At 51.0% G+C, this 21,349-nt stretch overlaps 8 protein-coding genes across 8 annotated transcripts; 3 read left to right on the forward strand and 5 right to left on the reverse strand.

Moving 5' to 3' along the window:
* Window positions 1-30: 30 nt before the first annotated feature.
* On the reverse strand, window positions 31-1,675 carry GCN3 (translation initiation factor eIF2B subunit alpha; the record flags this gene model as incomplete). Its single annotated transcript, XM_076631740.1, has 9 exons — window positions 31-72; window positions 163-204; window positions 278-485; window positions 546-634; window positions 703-939; window positions 1,002-1,025; window positions 1,091-1,227; window positions 1,298-1,481; window positions 1,577-1,675. The coding sequence occupies 9 exons, from the start codon at window positions 1,673-1,675 to the stop codon at window positions 31-33; spliced, it is 1,062 nt and encodes a 353-aa protein (XP_076488311.1).
* A 251-nt stretch (window positions 1,676-1,926) lies between these two features.
* JCM6883_002062 (bifunctional 4-hydroxy-4-methyl-2-oxoglutarate aldolase/oxaloacetate decarboxylase) lies at window positions 1,927-2,977 on the forward strand (the record flags this gene model as incomplete). Its single annotated transcript, XM_076631741.1, has 6 exons — window positions 1,927-1,989; window positions 2,070-2,183; window positions 2,247-2,294; window positions 2,366-2,414; window positions 2,492-2,613; window positions 2,675-2,977. 6 exons carry the CDS (start codon window positions 1,927-1,929, stop codon window positions 2,975-2,977), a joined length of 699 nt encoding a protein of 232 aa, XP_076488312.1.
* Window positions 2,978-3,081: 104 nt separating this feature from the next.
* CTK2 (Ctk2p) lies at window positions 3,082-4,897 on the reverse strand (the record flags this gene model as incomplete). The annotated part of the gene is made up of 5 exons (XM_076631742.1): window positions 3,082-3,752; window positions 3,825-4,275; window positions 4,351-4,488; window positions 4,549-4,630; window positions 4,698-4,897. 5 exons carry the CDS (start codon window positions 4,895-4,897, stop codon window positions 3,082-3,084), a joined length of 1,542 nt encoding a protein of 513 aa, XP_076488313.1.
* A 104-nt stretch (window positions 4,898-5,001) lies between these two features.
* Window positions 5,002-9,952, forward strand: JCM6883_002064 (uncharacterized protein; the record flags this gene model as incomplete). Its single annotated transcript, XM_076631743.1, has 20 exons — window positions 5,002-5,074; window positions 5,155-5,241; window positions 5,311-5,423; window positions 5,500-5,523; window positions 5,592-5,718; window positions 5,782-6,920; window positions 6,995-7,120; window positions 7,188-7,289; window positions 7,364-7,496; window positions 7,569-7,678; window positions 7,743-7,904; window positions 7,984-8,089; window positions 8,152-8,279; window positions 8,343-8,614; window positions 8,683-8,812; window positions 8,883-8,966; window positions 9,041-9,239; window positions 9,306-9,454; window positions 9,519-9,812; window positions 9,881-9,952. 20 exons carry the CDS (start codon window positions 5,002-5,004, stop codon window positions 9,950-9,952), a joined length of 3,630 nt encoding a protein of 1,209 aa, XP_076488314.1.
* A 323-nt stretch (window positions 9,953-10,275) lies between these two features.
* On the reverse strand, window positions 10,276-12,228 carry JCM6883_002065 (uncharacterized protein; the record flags this gene model as incomplete). The annotated part of the gene is made up of 8 exons (XM_076631744.1): window positions 10,276-10,367; window positions 10,436-10,747; window positions 10,814-10,985; window positions 11,057-11,122; window positions 11,201-11,270; window positions 11,335-11,432; window positions 11,505-11,592; window positions 11,723-12,228. The coding sequence occupies 8 exons, from the start codon at window positions 12,226-12,228 to the stop codon at window positions 10,276-10,278; spliced, it is 1,404 nt and encodes a 467-aa protein (XP_076488315.1).
* Window positions 12,229-13,743: 1,515 nt separating this feature from the next.
* On the reverse strand, window positions 13,744-15,489 carry JCM6883_002066 (uncharacterized protein; the record flags this gene model as incomplete). Its single annotated transcript, XM_076631745.1, has 8 exons — window positions 13,744-13,853; window positions 13,921-14,202; window positions 14,270-14,507; window positions 14,571-14,640; window positions 14,715-14,812; window positions 14,897-14,951; window positions 15,021-15,053; window positions 15,119-15,489. The coding sequence occupies 8 exons, from the start codon at window positions 15,487-15,489 to the stop codon at window positions 13,744-13,746; spliced, it is 1,257 nt and encodes a 418-aa protein (XP_076488316.1).
* Window positions 15,490-16,883: 1,394 nt separating this feature from the next.
* On the reverse strand, window positions 16,884-18,611 carry JCM6883_002067 (uncharacterized protein; the record flags this gene model as incomplete). Its single annotated transcript, XM_076631746.1, has 8 exons — window positions 16,884-16,984; window positions 17,062-17,328; window positions 17,413-17,650; window positions 17,712-17,781; window positions 17,845-17,942; window positions 18,017-18,071; window positions 18,145-18,177; window positions 18,241-18,611. The coding sequence occupies 8 exons, from the start codon at window positions 18,609-18,611 to the stop codon at window positions 16,884-16,886; spliced, it is 1,233 nt and encodes a 410-aa protein (XP_076488317.1).
* A 1,401-nt stretch (window positions 18,612-20,012) lies between these two features.
* Window positions 20,013-21,245, forward strand: JCM6883_002068 (uL13 family ribosomal protein; the record flags this gene model as incomplete). The annotated part of the gene is made up of 5 exons (XM_076631747.1): window positions 20,013-20,111; window positions 20,203-20,262; window positions 20,640-20,762; window positions 20,846-20,989; window positions 21,060-21,245. The coding sequence occupies 5 exons, from the start codon at window positions 20,013-20,015 to the stop codon at window positions 21,243-21,245; spliced, it is 612 nt and encodes a 203-aa protein (XP_076488318.1).
* Between the last annotated feature and the right edge of the window lie 104 nt (window positions 21,246-21,349).

Genomic DNA, 21,349 nt, shown 5'->3' on the forward strand with positions numbered 1-21,349 from the left:
GTTCTTCTTCAGCCCAGTCCTCATTGCACTTTACTCGCCCCCGTACTGAGTGAACAGAGCGTCGCTTACTCCCTAGAGAGATCAAAAAGAAACGAACGATCAGCCCGACTTGCGACGAAGCAAACGATTGCTTCGGTCTGACTAGGTAGATTGACAACTTACCGAGGGAGTCATCGTGCCGAGGTCGCTCAGAATAAGTGTAATCTAAACATGGACGTCGAACGAGCGCAATGTCAGTATCTGGCTACTACGAAAGGAGATAAATTAGCCAGCTTACGAGATCTGGAGTTGTGTAATCGAGTGTCGGGTTGTTGAGGGTCGCTGCATCACTCATCTCAAGAGGAGACGGCATCGGGCTGTTGATCATTGGTCGAGAAGGCGTCGGAGGTATCGGAGAATCGGTTGAAGTTGTCTCGCTTGACGCAGATGAAAACGTGAGAGGAGCAGTCGGCAGAGAAGAGGGAAGGTCATATTGAGATAGGGGGCTGTGAGGTAGCATCAATCCCGTCAGCATAGTCTCGCTGTAAGACAGCGAAATAGCTTACAATAATCGAGTGAACTTGAACGATTCGGCCAAAGCGTAGAAAGGTTTTCCCATCGCTTTCGCAGCAATCGCGAGTCCGTAGCCTCCAATCTATACGTGTGTACGACTAGGGTCAGTACGCGCAGACGAAGCAGAGAAATTAGGTGGAAGGGACCCACGAAGTTGATCAAACCTCCAGATTCGCAGACCGCTTCAGCTCCAACGACCGCCGCATCGACCTTCGGCATGATGTAGGCGACCGCAGAGTCGAGAATGACTTGCGTCGGGATACCAGCTTGCGACAGGATCGCTTGGGTTTTGATGCCGAGTCCGAAAGGTCGAGATTCGGTAACGTAAACTTGGAATCGTTTCTTTTGCTCTTGAGCGGCATACAGTAGTGCTTGTACGACGACACGCTAGATGGATTCCGGGATCAGTGGAGGCTTCGTACGAGCACGTGAGATACGGTCGAACTTACGGAATAAGAATGAACGAGCAGAGTCTGTGAAAACCTCGAAACCGAAATCAGATTTGGTAGCATAAGATTTGCGGTACGAGACGACTCACGCTACCGTCTTGGATGAAATCGCTCATATTCACGGCGATCAACTCTCGACATTTCCCGCTACCTTTGCAGAACTCCCTCGCTCTCGCAACCAACTTTTTCTTGAACTCGACAAAACTCATTTCCGGAGGTGGTCGCTCTACACGCAATTACCGCAGCGTCAGTACAACCCGGTCCCTCGGAAGAGAGAAGCGAGAGGATCGACTCACGAAGGGTGAGATATCGCATGAAGAATGAAGTTCCCGAATCACAGGCCACAGGGTTGAACGATGCGGAAGCGAGGGATGTTCCAGCTTGTCGTAGGAGGTTCAGGAGCTCTTGAATCGTATTCGAGTCACAACGCGAGACCAGTTCTGCCAACGTATCGACTGCTGCAATCGGTGCCGGCAAGGGCTACCCAGGAGCAGAATCTCGGTCAGCTCTGTCGGATCATCGAGCTCGTACCATCGAGGTGAGAGAGTAGAGAGAAGGGAGAAAAGTTCACTCACATCAGGTTTCGCCAACAGATCCGAGTAGTACTTGACGACATCGAGAGGAGCTTGCTTAGGTGCTGCTGACCCTTCTGAGAGGGTCGGTAGACTCGTCATGGTTGTTGGAGGAGAGAGAGAACGCTTGATCGATAAATCGAAAAAGTTGAGGGAATACTGGTCTGTCGCGATTGAGGTCGGCGAGCTGATCAGCTGGAGGGACACCGTCTCCTCTGGGGTACTAGTCGATAGTGATGCGAGCAGAATTGGGTGAGGAGAAACCCTCGCTTCTCCCCACTTCCGAATCGACCGTCTTTCCTCCTCTCTCCCTTCACTACCCACGATCTTCCTCCGCCTGACGTCAACCCAACATGTCCAGCATTCGATTCACCCCGGAACAGATCTCCAAACTGGGATCCTTCTCCTCTTGCGAGGTTCGTCCGACTTTCTCCCGATCCTTCGGCTCTTTCGACTCGACGCGCTCCCACTGACTCCGCTATCGTCGAATGGACAGATCTCTGATGCTCTCGTAAAGCTGGGGCATCCGACCGGTGGCTATCTCCCGGATCTCAAACGGTTCAGCGGAGCTGAGAATGAAACTGTCGTTGGAGAAGCTTTCACAGTCGAGGTGAGCTCCCGCACAGCTAGAGGTCCCTCGGCATATTGATCGTCCTGTGCAAGATCGATTCAGATGGTAGACGCTTCGAGCGCGGATGCCCCGAAACTCGAAGATCACTTCGTTCGTACCAGCTCGTTCCTTTCTGCGTTGCAAGGTAACGAGCTCATTTCGACAAAGTTCTTCGCCTGTAGATCGATCTCGCGACCCCAAACAGCGTCGTTGTCATCTCGTCTCCTCCTCGTCAGTCACCAAATAGTTCTGCATTTCGACGCTTGGTTCGTTTTTCGGCTGATCTTCATCTCTCTTCGTTTCAATAGATGTCAAGTCTGCCTCGCTCGGAGGTCTACTTGCTACATCACTACACTACAAGGGTGTCCAAGGCGTCATGATCTCTGGCAGGTGTCGAGATTTAGCCGAACTAAGATCGTTGGGTTTGCCGGTAAGCTCGTACAGCAACGAGCTTGCTACGACTCGCGAGACTGATTCCCAATCGCACTCAGGTATACGCAAGAGGTCATTCGATACTCGGACAATCACCCTTCACGCGTCCTTCTCGTGTGCAAGTTCCACTCTCGATCGTGCCTACCTCTCCTTCATCCGATCAAGCGTTCCCTCCGACAGAGGTTCATCCCTTCGACTTGATCGTCGCAGACTTAGACGGGGTGGTCGTAGTAAGACCGGACGTCGTGGACCGAGTGATCGAATTGGCGAAGAAGGGAAGAGAGGTCGATGAGAAATGTCGGAAAGATCTTGAGGCGGGAAAGGGAGTCAAGGAAACATTCAAGAAGCATCGAGGCAAGTAGCTGAGGTGACTGAAATCTGAAGACGAACGCTCGTCGGGTTCATTCGGCTCTCCTCACGCCTACCGACCAGTTCGAGAGGTTTGTATTTCCGTTGTTTCGAGATTTCAAAACATATACCTCACACTACCAGGTTTCATTCTCTCCCTCTTATCCCTCCTCGCCTCCCTCTCCCTCTCCCTCTCTTCCTCCGTCTTCCCACTCTCCTTCTCCCGTTCCCTTTCCTCCCTCTCTTCATTCTTGAACCGTTCCCTCTCTTCCGCTTCTTCCTTCAATCTCTGTACTTCTTCCATCCCTCCCTGAGTATTCAAACTTTTCCATCGTTTCGAACGCTGTTCCTCCGAACCGTCGCCTTCGGATGATTCGTCCTGAGCGCCCCCGGTCCGTGAACGTTTCTTCCGACGAGTCTCGCCAGATTCTCGAATTCGAATCTTGATCTCCCTCAATTCGTCGACCGTGATCACTCGCTTCCCTTTTCCTGTTGATCCTCCTCCTCCCGTTCCGTCAGAAGGGGACCACGAGAAAATCTCATGCGAAAACGCATTCGGGATCCCAGACTGTAATAATTGTCGATCTCGTTCCGTCTGTCTCGCCGTGTTCCCTGTTGTTGTTGCTGCTGCTGCTGTTGGAGTCGAACCCGATTCAGACGGGGAAGGTTGAGAGGGGGAGAACGAAGGAGAGACGTTCTGAAGTGAAGAGGAGGTGGGAAGGGAGGAGAATGCCGAGGGAGGGGGGGGACAAAGAGCGATCAACAGGTTGAGGAGAGTTTGAGCGATTTCTAGAAGCCAGACGAGAGGGAACGTGAGATGAGTTCGACGGAGAACGAGCGGGACGGAGCGAGAGAGCTCACCGTCGAGATCTTGGTCTCGAGATTCACATTTCTCTGACCATTCCAATCCTACTTGATCTGGTCCGAGTAGTATCGGCTCTTGAGGTTCGTTACTCGCGTTCGAGTAATAGAGGAAATAGGTTAATCGAAGACACGCAGCAGCGCACGTATGTGGTGGATAACTGAGTGGCTTGAGGGTTCTGAACAGATCCGTCGCGAGGAGGAAGGCGAGATAGGTGAACGATTTCGCCTCTTCATTTGGGAGAGGAAGTAAAGTTGAGAGTCGTAACAAGTGGGAGAAGAGGTCTTTCGATGTTGGAACACTCGTCATGGAGAGAAGTTCGGGAGTAGAGAAAGTAGAGAGAGAGTCGGAGGAGGAAGTGAGGGAACGGTGCAAGGTGAAATTGAAACAGATTGTTTGGAGGATTAAGCGTTCGATTCCGATCAATTGCGGTCGATGAGCTTCTTGTGCCTGTACGTACGCACGGTCCGACATAGTTAGAATGGGTTGCGCGCTAACTTTGACTGAAAGGACCGGAAGACGCACGGATGAATCTCCTTCACTTTGACCAGTTCCTCCCTCCATCATATTCGCGATCTGAAATCCTGTGATCTGAATATCCCGTAGTTTCTTGAGAGTATCTTCGAGCTTGGACGCCACGAGAATCGCCGAGAGTGATACATCCTAGCGAGTAAAGGACCTCATTGTACGAAAACGAATTTCGTTCGAAAGGGGCTCACTCACCTGGTAAGCGAAATCTCGCAGCGGAAAATGGAGATGGAAACGATGATAGAGTGATTGAGCAGTAGCAATAGTTCTCCGAGGGCTGTAGAGCACAGAAGCGTAAGCTCAGAGGGAGAGACAGCAAAGGCTCGAGAGAGTTCCGAACGTACAATCCAATTCTCTGCCCAACCCGTTCGATGTATCCGCACGCTAGTTGTCTGAAGTGGTTCAACCTGTGCTGGGAGAGGTCTGGCTGAGACTTTGAGGTCGATTGAAGTTGAGAAAGTTGATCGAGTTCGAGAGGCGAGTAGTAAGGCCTGTAGGACCGCGTGACTGACAGAGGCGCGGTAGCTTCGATCGGTATGGCCATACAGGCGGTGGAGTAGTCGCGGGAGTGATGAGAAAGCGAGAGAGAGTTGATCAAACTCACCGGCGCGACTCTCTCTCTTGTTCCCGCATGAATCTAGTCCGAGGATGTCTACAGCAGACTATTCGAGAGCTATCATAAGCTCCTTGTTCTCTCCTCCGCCCGGAACGAATCAACCTCGTCAGTCTCTCTCTCTCTCTCTCTCTTCCCGTTTCATCGCATCACTCAATCTCATCCCTCTCTTCTCTTCTCGTCGACAGCACAAGAGAATTTTGTCGCCTATGTACAGACGTTTGAGCCGGTGCCTAACTCAGATCAACGGAAACCGAGATTCCTGATCGTTTCGAGTGAGCTCTCTCCCCGCTCTCCCACTCATTCCCGAACCTCATCTAAATAATGCTCTTTCCGTCGTACAGCTTTGAGGGACGGAAGGTTGAGGTTGCATAAAGCGAAGCAGAACGCGAATGGAACGTTCTCGATTGGGAAAACTTGGAATTTGGAAGATTTAAGACAGGTAGAAGTCTCAAAGGTTCGTCAGATACGAGGCTATTCGTTCTCCTAGCTGTTATTTGAGGCTGACGAATATCCTCCATCTTGTCGAACAGCGGATGTATCAAGGTCGATTACATGTGCGTCGAATGAATCTCAACTACCTGCTTCGCAAGCTGACTCGCTCATTTCGTTCCCATCGTTCTAGCCCCTCGAGTTCACCCTAGTCATCAACGGTAAATCATACAGATACGAGACAGATCTTCCCTCGTCACAACAAGCCGCTTTCCTCGTTACCGTCGTAAGGTGTTGGCGGAGATTCATGAACAGTATCGGTGAGCCTCTCTCCCTTTTCTCCGAGTTTCCTTTCGCTCAACGTCGTCCCTCCGCACTTTCAGGTCGAGCTCAACCGGATCTCGTCCTCATTGGCTTCTCGGTCGATACACCAAATCCAGCACCTCCAGTTCCTTCAACCTCTACTTCACAATTCCAGCCGCAGAACCTCCCTCCTCCCTCTCAGCAACGCCCTACGACTCCTTCAGCTCCTTCACAGCCTCAGAGAATCCCAGTGCCGCGACAACAAGCGACTTATCCAGATCCTCGCCAGCAACAACAAGCGTCTTCTTCCTACTCGAGATCCGACTATCCCGGACAATCGATCCATCGACCGAGTTCCGCCGCTTCGACCAGCACGACCGGGTCTCGACTCGGAACAGGAGGAGGAGGTCCGACTCATCTGAGCTCTTCACAATCCTCTTCGCAATTTTATCAACCCCCTCAACCTCAAGCTCCTCCCGGTCGAATTTCCCCCGCTCCTCCCCCTCCTCACGCTACTTCTTCTTCATCATCAGCTTACCCGATAGACCGACCTCCAAGTTCTGCGTCGACGAGATCTCAACATTATCCTCCGCCGAACCAGCAGAGAAAGGGATCGTATCCTGATCCGAGAGCTGGAACTCCTGATAGCGTGAGAAGTCGGATAATGGATCCGAGAGATGTTCCTCCGCCTCAGGCTCCGACGAGTCGAAGACAAGCGACACTTCCATCCGAATCAGCTCCTCCTCCTCCTTCCGCTTCTTCTTTGTCGAAATCTTCTGCGCCTGTCGTCGGAATGGGAATCCAATTCACTCCACAACCTTCGACGACGATGAACACGACGAGGGACGATCCACGACCGCCTCTCCCGTCTACAACTTCTTCCTCTTCTTCGACAACTCGAGTTCCTCCCTCAAGTTCAACGAACGGTCGCTCGGAGTCACCCACGAGTACTCGTCAGAACGGTCAAAGTACGAACCCAATCGTATCTCCAACTCCACGTCGTCAACCAACTCTCCCGGACGAGTCTCACCTCATTGACGAATCGACAATCTTATCGAACGTTGAAGAAATGTTGGAAGGGTTCGAATGGAGAGGTTCGGTTGGTCATTACTCTGGTGATGGAGGATCAGGATCGAGTGGAGGAGGAGGCGGGGGGAAGGGAAGGAAAGCGGATGAGATTGAAAAGAGGTTGATCGGGGAATTGAAAGCTTTGGAAGCTGTGAGTTTGACTCCGATCTCTCTTTTGAATTCGTCAGGAATAAGAGCTGATAGTACAGAGTGAGATGTGAATAGGCTTCGATTCATGCGATTATGGAGACGGATGATCGAGTGACGGGAGTCATCAAACACCTTGACGATGCGCTCGGAGAATTGGATCGAATGGATCTTCTAATCGGTCTCTACAAGACTCAGCTCAATGTACGCCATCACTAGTCTTCTTTCTCTGCCCTGTTCGAGACTGACAACGATCGTGATGACGCTCTAGCTCGTGACGGACGATATTGGACATATCGAATCTCAAAACCGTGGATTACAAGTTCAAACTTCGAATCAACGTGCTCTACTCTCCGAGCTCGACAAACTCATGGTCAGTCCTAACCTTGACTCACAGATTCTGGTCTCCGGTCCTGATCTCGTGATCCTCGGGAACTCGGATGACAGTCGACGATCCATATCGCCGAACAAGATTTGACGGCTCTGTCACAAGAATCGCTCGAGAATCCACAAGGGATCGAGAAACTGGAACGAGCTGCCGTGTCGCTATACAAAGCGCTCCTTTCTACTCGAGATACTGGTGCGATGCTCTCTCCGCTGTATCTCGGCAATCGAATCGAACTGATGCAGTTGAGCGCGTTCCACTTCACAGCGGTCGGAGATATGGCAGCTGCGTCTGAACGAGTCGGAGAATATCGAACGAAAGCAGACCAATTCTGTAAACGAATCTTGGATTTCCTTTCCATCATGTTCAAATTCCAGGTGCGCGGTACTCCTTGATCAGTCATTCTCGCTATAACTGATGTAGTGTGCTGCTTTCACGCAGATCGATCAATTATTGAACCCGAAGAATTCGACTTTGCAGAACAAACTCAAGATGGGACAACTCCCTTCACACGATACGATGGAAGATTTCCTCGGTCGGTATTGTGGATTGATGTTGTTCGTCAAAGAGATCGATACGGGTCGTTACGGACAGATTTGTTCGGTGAGTCGGGGTCTTTCGGATTTGCATCCTTTTCTACCTGGAGAATGAGCTAATTCGCACTTCCTTCGACCCAAATAAGGCGTACTTTGCCGCGATGGGTGATCTACATCGACATGAGATCCAAGAGTTGCTCGGAGGACTGAAGAAGCAAGTCAAGAAAGCTACCGAGGACGAATTGGATGCGAGTAAATCTAGGTTCTTTTCAATCCCCGGATGAGTACTCGTCTGATTCGGTGAATGCGAGTAGGTTTCGCTACGAGAGAGTCGCCGACGATGCGACAGCAGTCGATTCGACGAGCTGGAACTCTCGTGAGAAGTCCTCTCGAGACAGGGAAGAAGGACAAGGACAAAGATGGCAAGATGCCTGCTAGCGAAGTGAGCTCCCCTCGATCGTATTGCCTCTCAGCAACGAGCTGACCTTCGATCCTCTGTCTCTAGGCTTTCAGTCGAGCACTCGAACAAATCCTCCCTCACCTGTCTCGCGAACAAGGTTTCATCGCCGACTTCCTACACATCTCGACGATCGATACCTCGATCACGTTTGCCGATTACATGATGCTCGAGACTTTCTTCAGGCGAGGAGCTTCGACCTACCTCGCGAGTCAACAAGGGAAATTCAAGGATATCCGGGCTGCGATGGAAGGAGTGTTTGGGTGGCTAGAAACCGAAGTGAGAGATTGGGTCGATGGAGTGTTACAGAGAGATCCGATGTACGTTCTCTCTGATCTCAGTCTAACGAGGTTTTTCGCTCACCTTTCGACTCTTCCCTCGAATCTAGGCAAGTCGTAGGGATCCTCGCCGTGCTCAATCGGTTCATTGAGCAAGGAGAACGACAACACAACGAGTTTGTTTCGAGAGTGTTGCAGAAACAGTACCAAAAGTCGCTCTTGACGCTCGAACGATCTTGCGTACGTTTTCCTCACTTGAATGCTCCTGCTTATGAAGTTCGACTGACGCTAGGTAACTTATGTCGAGCAGAAGGAGCAAATTCGAAGCATCGAGCAGACCAAGTTGACGCTCAAGAAACGGAAAGGAGTCGTTCCTTTCGTTCGAATCTTCCCTGTAAACTCTCATCTGACATTAGTGAACCTTGCCACGACACTTCTCTGACCTGGACCACGCCTCTCTTTCTGCAGCTCTTCGTCGCTCGGGTCGAATCTCAGTTGGAAGGATGCGAGAAGCTCGACGTTCGCAACGTCGTCAATTCGCAGTACGAACGAATCGTCGCAACCATGTTCGACTGTCTTCAGCAGATGGCGAAGATGGACGGAGAGGGTCAAGGTCAAGCTCCGGGAGAAGGAAAAGATCAACTCAATTACCATGTCATTCTCATCGGTGCGTCCGCTTTCTCTCGAGTATCTTGTCGACAGCAGCTTATACTCCCATCGGATTGAACTCCAGAGAACATGCATCACATCATCGCCGTCTTCTCGGGCAAGCAGAAAGTTGCCGCTCTCGCTCCTTTCGTGCAACAAGCTCGAGAAAAGTACGATCAAAACCTCGCCGCTTACATTCGACTCATCCTGCGTCGTCCTCTCTCTCGTGTCGTCGTATGTCAACCTTCTAGTCCTCACTCGCTGTGATGGTTTGACTAACGCGATTCGAGGTTTCAAGGATTACTTCGCTGGACTCGAACAACTCCTTCGCACGACGCCTCCGACTGAAGTCTCCCTCCACTCTGCCTACACGAAATCAGCTCTCCGTCGAATCCTTTCCGACGTTCGACCGAAAGATCTTCGAAAAGCGATCGATGCTCTCTACAAACGAGTCGACAAACACTTTGGTGCCGACATTTCTTCGCCCGCCGCCGAACACACGGATGTCTCGAAGACAGTATGGAAAGCTTGCGAGGATGAATTGACGAGGTTGACGACGAACTGGAGAATGCTCGTTCAGAAATGTTATCCAGTCCGTCTCTCTATCTCCTCTCCGCGCTCTCGAGGTCGTACTCACTCCACCCCGAACGTTTTGAGCAGGATGAGAAGAATGGACTCGAAGTCTCACGATCGGATATTCACAACTTTTTCCTTCACGCTCAATCCGCTTGATCTTTCCCCTCCTTTCCTTGTTGTCAACTCGTCCTATCTACTGCTTGCAATCGTTCTTATCGCCGACATCGCCTTCACTCTCTCGCGACAACTCGAACGACTGGTGAGAAACGAGATGGCTCACGATACTGACATGACAGAGGGAAACAGGGTGACTCTATAAACACAACGAGAAATGGGGCACAAATAAGGAGAAACGTTAAGGATGAAACGACATAGACGATCGGTTGAAGCGTGGGAGACGGCCTGTCTCTTTTCGGATGGGTGGTAATAACAGGTAGAGAACTCCTCTCCTTCTTTCCTTTCCCTCTGAGAGGGAAGCTCTATACAGGAGAATCGGAAGGTTTATACGTCGCAACATTGGGCATCGTCTCGAATACAGTGACGGTAGAAGGCGCAGTGGAGATAGATGGAGCTGCAAGAAGAACAGAAAAAAGGATGAGTCACTCGAGCGAAGAAACAAGGAAGAGAACCGGGGCTTACAAGTAGGTTCCGAATCGATCTCTTTCTCCTTCTCGGTTAACGATGTCGAATCGAACGATACAGGGGTGACATCGCCGGAAGGAGGAGCGGGAGAACGTCTTCGTCGATTAAAGACGCGAGCTACAAAGTGTCCAATCGGGCCACCGCGAGGAGGAGGGGTTCCTCCGAACGCCTTGTACTTGATGAACCTCGTGTGGGCTACGACACTGTCGGAGATGATAAAGACCTGTAGGAAGAGGAGTAGAGTGACGGTGACGGTTGCGATAACGAGCCAGGCGATTCCCCAGGGAGAAGATTTCACGTCGTTCCACACTGCGACAAGATCAATCATCAGGTTCGTTGTTCACTCGTCTCTCGAGAGTATGACGGGGTACTCACTCTTGCCTAGCCAGTAGAGGCAGAAAGCGGCGGGAATGAGCTTCTGAGGAATGTAGACCCAGCTCGTGATCCGGAGGAAGTGGTAAGCCCAGGCGAGGTATTTCTGTTGCTCTTTAGGCTTGTAGTCTTGAAGCTGATAGTATCGTTGAACTTGGATCAAGCCGAGACCGACCTGCAAGCATTTCGAAAAGCGTTCATCGTCAATAACGGAGAACAGAACGGATTCGACAACACGGAACTTACGTAGATGGGAATGATGAGGGTTGCCTGGAGAAGCATCCAAGTCGCGAGTCGAAAGAAGAGCGGATTCTGTCGACGGGGACAAAGGTGAGCACAGACTCGAGACGTGAATTACGTTGCTGTCGCTTATGGAGAGACGAGGCTTACATGAGTCGTAAAGAAGGTACATTGTCCAACGAACAATAAGAGGAAGCTGAAAAGGTGATGGAAGTAAACGCTGCGAGGATGGAATACGTTCGGTAAGCTCACGAGTCTATAAAAGTCGAGTGGAAGGTACTAACTCTGCGCCGTGGTCTCCGAGTAATAGGTCCGCTACGTAGGAGATGAGGAGCATCTTGATGACGACGAGCAAGATTTGGATGTCCCGAACCCGAACCATCTATTTTCGAAAGCAAAGGACCGGTATGTCAGCTATTCTAGCTATACTCAGAGGATGAAGAAGGGTACTTACAGTCTCGCTCAGTGCGAATAGTCGCCATGCGCAGAGCTGAAGAACGAGACAGGTTCCTTCGACGCAAATATTCAGGATCCAGCCGAGACTGTGAAAGACGACCTCGAAACGAGTCAGCTTCCGCATCAGTCCATCTCTTCGATTCACTTCGGACTCGACAGGACGAAAGCCGACGACAATCGGGGCGACGACAAACTATGAGAGAAAATGAAACTCACATCGATCCGACATTCTTCCTCAAAACGGTTCTCGCAACGTCGGTAGGAACTTCGTGACCATATTTGTTCGACATGGCGACCCGAGTCCGCTCGACAGCTTTCTTGTTGAGTCCGACATTGAAGAGGAGTTTCGAGACGACGCAAATGATGAAGAAGAGGAGGAGCGTCCAAACATCGGGCGAAAACAATGACCAAATACCGTATCGTAGGTTGTCAAACTTGACGAGTTCGATGAGCTCCTTGTGAGAGGCGTGTTTAACGGTCGAAGCAGGGAATCGGTGGATGAGGTTGCGAATATCGTCAAGATGGGTCGAGATCCACGAAGAGTTGGAAAGGAGGGCATCCTGTTCGTTTCGGAGAACGATGGAAAGGATCGGTGCGACGTCGTGAGAGAACTGGGAGAGGAGGGAGCTTAGTAGGGTGACATTCGCGATGCTCGTCGTTTCAGGTAAGGAGCGAAGAGAGTCGGCGAGATGATCCAGGGCGTCGGGAATCGTCGAAGCCATGTCGGAGAAAGAGCGGGGAGAAGGAGGCGAGATGTTGAAGGATGGAGAAAGGTTTTGGAGAGGAAAGAGAGAGGGAGAGAGTCGGAGGAACTGAAGCGAGGGTGTCGGAGGATGTCGTGCTGAGGCTAAAGGAAAGACGAAAGGAGTACCGTCCCGGGTACTATGCTAGGATTGACAAAAGAGGGTAAGGAGGGAGAAACGAAGAGGGACGGAAGAAATCAACGAGGGAAGGGAAAGCTAAAAAACTAGATCGGCTGTCATAGTTGCTTCAGAGGGCTCTCTCTCGCACACCCTTGTACTTCACGACTACGGTGGTTCCGTCTTCCCGGCTCTCGCTAGTGATTTTGCGCGAGAGACGCGAAACAGCTGGGGTAAAAAAAAGAACCGAACGAAAAAGAAAAAAATGCAGGAATGATGCTGTGAGTCGATCGGGAAGGTTGGGTCAAAGTTCTCCCCTTTCGCACAGAGGCCATCGAACGCTGAACAGTGAACATGCTTTAGTCTTTGATGGAATTCATTTCCTTCATTTGTACACACTGATCGGGATTGACACAACACCTCAGCTCGACGGTGTTTGCGAGCGATTCGTTACGAAGTTCGACTGTCTTGCTTCGCGCGGATCACTTCCTCTCTTCTCTTTCGTTCCGATTCTAGTGTACGGATCGGCCGACCTTTAATGATGCTAGAAGATAGTAAGCGAGAATAGCTCAGAAAGTAAGAAACTGGGGAAACGTGTTGGCTGTGAGAAAAGAAAGCGAAAACGAGGAAAAGGCGGAGAGAGACAAGCTCGAAAGTTTCAAACTTTGAATCGCTTTTGCGTCCTCTTGAGCTCTCGAGGCTCGAGCACGTTTCGTTTCGCAGGGGTGCCTCTCTCCCTCGATCTTGCTTGATACTCGTCTATACTCCTCGCCGACCCGTCCCCAGTCCATTCTGCATGGTAGCAATCGAAAACTCTGTCGGGTTCGAAACAGGCAGAAGGTTCCGTCGTTGATACAGATTCGGGAAATACCTCGCGACTTGCAATGCCAGCAAAGGTGTCAGTGGGAGTAGCTTGGAGCGAGTGTGTGAGTTCGGTCGACCAATGCTCCCGCGGTTGCTTGCTTTGCTCGACCCTCTTTTCTTTTTTGGTTAGTCGTCGAGCCTCAACACGAGCGAGCTAAAAGAGTACACCCAAGACGTTCCCTGTATCACCTGAAGAGGTCTAGGAAACATTAGAGAGCTTGTCAAGGCAATAGACGACTGAGTAAAAGTCGAAGAGAATGAATTTGTAAGGCGTTGCGAAATCGCACACGTTCGAGCAAAGTTTGCAGACAAGCTTGACGACTGCCAGAGACGGATCAGAGAGCGATCCAGCCCGGGAGAGAGCTCGTTCAACAAGTCGCAAGCAGCTAACCGATTCGAGTGCCAAAGCTTAACTGCGAGAAAGTATGCTACAAGTTGCAGTTCCGTAGAGTGAGCGGAAGTCTAATAAATGTCTATCTATCTATGTACCGAGGAGAATGGAAGCCGATCCGTTCATTCGTCCGAACCCGCCGTCAAGCTCGATGCGACCGATCCTTTCCTTCCCGCTTCTTTCGCCAGGTCGACAAAGAACAGAGGGGTAAGACTCTTCGCTGAGGCGTTCGCTGTAGACGAGAGACAGTAAGCGAAATGTCCGCAAGTTCGAAAGAGTAGGAGAGGAGGTCAACATACTGGCACGATCGTCTTCTTCTTCTTTTCGGTCAGAAATCTTCCCCTTCGAAGAATTCCGAGGAAGCCCTCGTCTTCGAGGAAAGTTCCGCGACACGAATCGAGCGATCGGGCCTCGTCTCGAGGGGAGAGGTCCCCCATACACCCGATAGCCGATATAAGCCGTCGAGGATGCTACTCCGTCGGAGAGGACGAAGATTTGCAGCAGAATTAAGAGTGGGATCGTGATCGTCGCGGCAGAAAGCCATACGATGCCCCAAGCTGATTGTTTCATGTCGTTCCACACTAGCGAGTAAAAAGAGTGTCAGAGCCTCGAGTCGCGAGAGACCCAGAAAAGGGAGAAAAAACTCACTTTTGGCGAGGAAGTAGAGAGAGAAAGCGGCAGGAACGATCTTCGACGGGATGTAGATCCAAGTCATGAACCTCATGAAATAGTATGCGTACTTGAGAGCGCGTTTCTGTAGATCGATTTTGTGATTTTGAACGTGAAGGAACCGTTCGACTGCGACGAGTCCGAGGCCAAAGTAGAGCGGGAATGCGAGGGTAGCTTGTAGGATTAACCAATTTGCGAGTCGGGGAAAGTTAGGATCCTACTGAGTTCGATGGAGTCAGCTTTAGAACCAGGTCGAAGCACGAACGAGAAAAGGACGGACCCCAGTCGAGAAAATCGTGCATTGACCGATGAAGAGGAGAACAAAGGTAAGGCAGTGATGGATGTAGATACTGAAAAGTATGCAAAATCCGTGAGCGTCTTCGGATGGGGATGGAATCACGACCGAAGGAAGAAAAGCGCTCACTCGAACGATTTCTCATTCATCAAAAGGTCAACGACATATCCAATCAGTAGCACCTTGATGAGCTCCATCATGTATTGCAAGTCTTCTTGTCGAGGAGGCTGTAGCGGAAAACGAGAGCCTCGAAACGTCAGTTCCTCGAGTCGGGGCGAGGATGCTTCCCTCTTCTGCTGTCGTTCGCTCACCTCATCGCTGATCGCCCAAATCCTCCACGCACAGCACTGAAGAATCAAGCATGCACTGTAAGGTCACATGATCGATCAGTTCGAGCTCATTGTAGGAGACCAGGCGTGAGAAAGGAGAACGCACCCCTCAGTCAAAATCGTCACCATCCACGAAAGGCTGGTTCTCAGTAAAGCGTCGTCAGCTTCTTCCACACGATTAAACGAGAGCGGGAAACTACTTACACATAGGACAGCGGTTTCTCGAGTTTGATTTGCGCGACTTCGATGTTCACTGAATGACCGTGTTTCTCCGACAAGGCGGCCTGTGTCCTCTTGACTGCGCTCTTGCTCAATCCGAATCGATACGCTAGCTTGATGCACAGGCACATCGAGAAGAAGAGGAGCAGCGTCCAAAAGTCCGTGGTATATAGATTGAAGATCCAAAAGCTGTCGAGAGAATCGTAGGAACGCGATTCTGCGTAGTTTGCCGGAGGCGGAGCTCGTACGGCGTCGATGGGAGGGGGATTAAAAGAGGATTGGGACGTAGAGGCTTGGAGAGACGACGCGAGTTCATTGATGAAGTTGGCGATTTGAAGTTCATCGGTCGGATTCATCGTCGTCCTGATGGCTCTTCACGTGTCAAGACGGAGGCGTCGAGTTGGTATAGGAGATCCGAGTCCCGTAGACAGCAGCAAAAGCAGAGGGCCAACAAAAAGAGGACGCAACTTTTTTCGGTGTCTTCTGCTCGTAAATTAAAACTTGTGTCATTGAGTGATCGAAGGATCGCAACGGCTCTTTACAATTGAGACATCGTACCATGTTCTTGCGCTAGCGGGAGAAGCCGGTTCATTTGAAGGAGGTGGAAGCTGGGGAGGAAGGGAAAACACATACGTCGTTACCGCGGAGAAACATGAACTAGTGAGAACTCGTTGACCGAGCAACGAGGGGAGAGCTTCCTCGACCGCTTCCTGATCGTTTTGCCTGATGTCCTCCTTTGTTGGAGAGTCGGCTTGAGCTCCGAAGCGGTGATGAATCGACAGGACTGCGAAGAAGTTTGAAGGGAAAGAAACGACGATCTCAAATTTCCGGAGCAGATCTCAAGGGTGACTCGGCGGCTCTTACAGCGAGCTATGGACGTCGCGCCGATCAAAAGAAGGCGTGAGTACTGTGTATGAAGAAGGAAGATGATGAGGGAAGTTGAAGCGGAAAGGGAACTTACGTGAAAGCGCAAAGCTGGGTACACAATACAAGTAGTAGTTACATCAGTCCTCTTTGCGATGCCTGAGGGGAGTCTGGCGAGGTGGGCGACAGGGGAAGGAGCAGAAGCCAGAGATGTGGAGATGTTGGGAGAGTTGGATCGGAACGGCTCGATTGAGCGAGTCGAGGAGCCGTGACATTGTGTGTATGCTCCTTCGCGTTGTCTAGCAGTGTCGCGGCGAGACAAATGGTGACATTGAAGTCGAGATAAGAGGGAGAGAAGTAAATCGTCGAGATAACGCGATAACGTTTCGAGAAACACCTTCCTCGAGCCTTCTACGACCTGTCGACCCTGATTCCGTCTCGTGCTATCGTATACCGATCTGCCTGCGGAGCGGAAGCCTCATTGATGCTTGGCCAACTTTTCATTGCTGCCCACTTCAAGTCACTCCCTTGAAGGTCGAGACGAGCAGCCTTGTTCGGATCGACTCCGAGGCAGGTCGGTCACAAGTGGCGATCGTCAGATTATGTAGGTACAAGAGTAGATCGAGGAGGCGAGGGTTGGGCGAGGAAAACAGCTCGAGCTTGATTTTTCTTTTCCACGCTTAGTGCCGGCTGGCTTGTTTACAACGACGTACGCGGAACGATGACAAGAATGATCGATATACAGTAGCGCCGACGTTGCGAAAGTCGTTCCACCGGAATACAGGACAAGTGCCAATCCGAGAAGCGAGAAAAGTGCCAACAAGTCTAATCCATCCACCAATCTATCAATCGTGCTTTAGCCCAATCACCCGTTTGTTCCACCTCTTCAGGCTGCCGTCATGCTCGATGCGACTGATCCTTTCCTACCCGCTTCTTCCTTCAGCTTGATAGAGAACAGAGGAGTTTTGCTTTTCGCAGAAGCATTCGCTGTCGAAGAAGACGTCGAAACCTGTCAGCGAAACATCCTCACAGATAGGGCGACAGAGCGATCACGGATGACGTACCAGCTCTTTCGTCGGCTCCTTGTCGGTCAGATCCTTTTTCGTTCGAAGTGACTCGGTTGAACGAAAGGAGTCGCGATACGAATCTGGCGATTGGTCCTCGTCGAGAGGGTAGAGGTCCTCCAAAGACTCGATAGCCGATGAAGTTCGTCCTTGCGGCGACGCTATCGCTGAGGACGAAAATTTGAAGGAGAAGGAGGAGAGGAATCGTAAGAGTCGCGATGGTTAACCAGGCGATTCCCCAGGCTGAATGCTTCACGTCGTTCCACACTACATGACGATAGAATATCATCCCGAGTCGTCAGCAACTTCGTTATAGCAACGCATCGAAAGAGAGAATGACGAGGCACTCACTTTTGCCGAGCCAATAGAGGCAAAAAGCAGCGGGAACGACTTTTTGCGGGATATAGATCCAGGTCATGAACCTCATGAAGTAGTAGGCGTACTTTAGAACGCGTTTTTGTAACCCAATCTTGTAATCTTGAACGTGGAGGAACTTTTCGAGCGAAACGAGTCCAAGGCCGAAGTAGAGAGGCAGTGCGAGAGTCGCTTGTAGGATCATCCAGTTGGCGAGTCGGGGAAAGATCGTATCCTATTCGAGCTCAACAAGTGAGCTTATAGTACGCGAGTTTGAAGAACGAGAGAGAACGAACCTCGGTAGAATACAGGGTGCATTGACCGACGAAGAGGAGGATGAAGCTGAAGCAGTGGTGAAGGTAGATGCTGACGGTAGCAGAGAGGATCAGTATCTCTGACGATCTGACAAAGAAAAGGGACAGAGCTCACTCGTATGATTTTTCCGCCATCAACAGATCGACGCAGTACCCGATGAGAAGCAGCTTGATGATACTGAGAATAAATTGGAGATCTCGTGGCCGAAGAGGCTACAATGAGCGAGCGTGAGTAATGAGAGGCTAAAGTCAGTCTGTGCGTTGTCGTGAGCGAAGATTCAGCTCACCTCGTCGTCGAGTTTCCAGAGTCTCCAAGCACAGCACTGAAGGATGAGACATGTACTGAAACGATAGTTCATATATAAGATGTAAGTCTATTGGCCGATCCTCAAAACGGAGAGAGAAGGAAACGAACGTTTCGATTGTGATTGTCAGGATCCATGCCAATCTGTACCGCTTCAGAGCGTCAGCTTCCTTGACAAAGACCCTCGTTGTGATGAAGTAAACTTACGTGTATGACAGAGGCTTTTTGAGCACGCTTCGTGCGACGTCAATCTCGACCTGGTGACTCCATTTCTCGGAAAGAACGTCTTGGGTCCTCTTGATGGCGGTTTTGTCCAATAAGAACTGATACGACAGTTTGATGCTGATGCAGATGATGAAGAACAAGAGGAGCGACCACAAATCGGGGGTCCAGATCTTGAAGATGTCGAAATGATCCAGAGATTCGGATTTGACGACCTCTGCGAAACTATGAAGCTGCGGGGCTCGAACGACGTCGACAGGAGGGAAGGTTAGGGAGAGCTGTCGAGAGTAGGTTCGAAGGGAAGAAGCGAGGTCGTCGATAAACTCGGCGATTCCAACTTCGTCGAGGGTATTCATCGTCGTTGGCTCCTCACGGGATTGGGAGTGGAGTGATGAGACGAAGCGGAAAGATTGGATCGAAAGGAAGGGAATAGAGATGGAAACTTGCGAGAGAAACGAAGACGAAGCACACCTCAGACAGAATTATTCATCTTCTGAGGCCCAGGAGCTAAAAGTTAGTTTGTTGGTTAGACACAGTAGTAACCCGCTGCTATATATGGTCCTCTGAACTATGTAGCAATCGCGACCCGCTACGTTAGACAGAGTTGCAAGTCGGGGAGTAAGGGAAAACTATCGACTTGCCGCGGAGAGTTTAGACCCTAAAGAGAAAACGTGGCCGAGCTGGGGTCGAATCTCTCTCGACTTTAGTTGACGCTGTCCTTAGACCTTCCGGGGACAAGTTGCGAGCGAAATTTCCGAGCAGATCTTGTCTAATCGTCCGCGAGCGTCGAGTGAAGTTCCGACGAGGCGAGATTGTGAGAATCCGACACAAGAGACGGGATTCGACCTTGCCTTCTGCGCGTCAACGTAGAGTAGCCTCGAGAAGGGTCGCATTGCTGAACCTCTCTACAGATAACAAAGGAAGATGGGCTGAGTGGTACTGTTTGCGAAGTAGACGAAGATCGAAACAAGTTCAAACTCACCTGCAATCGAACGGGAGGTATCTAATCGAGGCGAGAGGCGCCCCAGTACGTTTCATTGCTCTCTATGTTTCTGCTCGTGCGACTGGTGAAGCCCGGGAGACAGGGCGATGTTGACCGGAATAGTAAAATCGGTCGCGATTGTTTCCAGCGATCAGATTGAGGCAGAGTCGTGGTAACCAACGACTCCGACCCGTCGATGCGGTCTGCAGTACGATACGAGCGAGACCAGTAGAACACAAGACAGCTCGAGCGATGTCAAGGAAGCGGGGTGATGGGAGAGGGTGAAAGTAAAATCTATTCCATCTCGAGGTAGCTCGCGTATATGATCCATCCCTACTCCACCGTAGCCTAGTGTCCCCGCTACACGTTGCGTTGTTGACCTTTGTAGTCCTGTGTGGGGTCGATCAACCTGGTCCGTCCTGCCTTGCGTTACGCCTCCTCACTCTGATCCTACGCCGCGCGCATACCCGTGCCGCTGATAGTGATCGTGAAAGATATGCTGAGACTACTGAGACTGAACAGAGGGCGAATACTTGGAGGCGGACGAGAGAGAGTGTGATGCTGATTCGGGAAAGAGAGAAAGGCGGGAAGTCGAGAGGAGACCGCAGGTGAGTCGAGTTGGTAGGGTATGGTGTGCTACTGGTGGTCTTGCTTGTATGGGCGTGTCAATTGTAGAGCGAGTGTAGGAGAGAGATGTTGGCGTGAATTTTCCAGATGTGAGAAAAAATGAATTCTCTCCTTCTCTCTCTCTTCGTGGTCCACCAGCAAGTCACAGATGGCAACTATCTCGGCAGCACCTGTGGTCATCGACGGAAAGGGTCACCTCTTGGGTCGACTCGCTTCGATTGTCGCCAAGCAGCTTCTCACCGGACAAGTACGTCTGCTGAACCTCCCTCTCCTCTCTCACTGCCTGCGCGTTCTATGAGCTGATGAATCGATTGGGATCCGTTCGAACCATCCTGTAGAAGGTCGTCGTTGTCCGATGCGAGCTCCTTAACGCTTCGGGATCCTTCTTCAGGAACAAGGTTAGGCGACCTCTTTCATTCGATAATCGCGGTGGGGAATGGCGGATACTCGAATGGCTCGTTCGAACGGTATCGAACGGGGCAGTAGAGCGAGACGGACAGAAGGAGATGATTTGGATGAGATGGGAAATGTTAGGCAGAGAGAGAAAAGTGACCTCAAGCGTGCGGGAGAAGCTACGGAGGGGCAGATAATCTGGGAGTTCTGCGAAGCAACGAATGAATCGAGACGAGAACTCGGGAAGGAGGAAGTACGGTTGGTTGAAGCGGGAAACGAAAATGAAACGAAGCGGAGGAGGAGGAATGGGAGACGAAGCAGCGTATATTTCCCTTGCTCTCTCCGAGCGGATGTACTGACCAGAGTCTCGTTGTTCTGACAGCTCCGTTACCACGAGTACCTCCACAAGCGTCACTTGGTCAACCCCAAGAAGTCGGGTCCTTTCCACTTCCGCGCTCCTTCCCGCATCTTCTACAAGGCTATCCGCGGCATGGTCCCCCACAAGGTATGTCGCAGTCCTCCGCTTTCGAGCGAGTGACCAGCTTAGAAGGAAACTGACCGACGAGGGTTTTCAATTTTCGATTATAGACCTCCCGTGGAGCCGCTGCTCTTGAGCGCCTCAAGGTCTTCGAGGGTGTCCCTCCCCCTTACGACCGCAAGAAGAAGATGGTTGTTCCCCAAGCTCTTCGTGTTCTCCGCCTCAAGCCCGGACGCAAGTTCTGCACCTTGAAGGTAAGTCGAAACCCCTTCACATTCCGAAAACTTTCTCTGACTCCCCACCTCTCTATTCTGCGAAATATAGCGTCTCTCTCACGAAGTCGGATGGTCTTACCGTGATGTTGTCGACCGCCTCGAGGAGAAGCGAAAGGTCAAGGCCGCCGCTTTCCACGAGCGCAAGGTCGCCTCGCAAAAGGCCCAAACTGCCGCCCTCAAGTCGGCTGCCAAGGCTGCTCCCATCAACGAGAAGCTCGCCGCCCTCGGCTACTAAACGCCAGATTGTCGTTGGGTCGACGAGGTTCTTTCGAGATAAAAAAGAAAACAAGTCACTTCTTTGTTGTTCAGTTTGATTTCGCTTTTTTTTCTTTTCTTTTG

Source organism: Sporobolomyces salmoneus (assembly GCF_050403485.1).
Source record: "Sporobolomyces salmoneus JCM6883 DNA, S_salmoneus_JCM6883_v1_ctg19, whole genome shotgun sequence".
In the NCBI taxonomy this organism is placed as follows: domain Eukaryota; kingdom Fungi; phylum Basidiomycota; class Microbotryomycetes; order Sporidiobolales; family Sporidiobolaceae; genus Sporobolomyces; species Sporobolomyces salmoneus.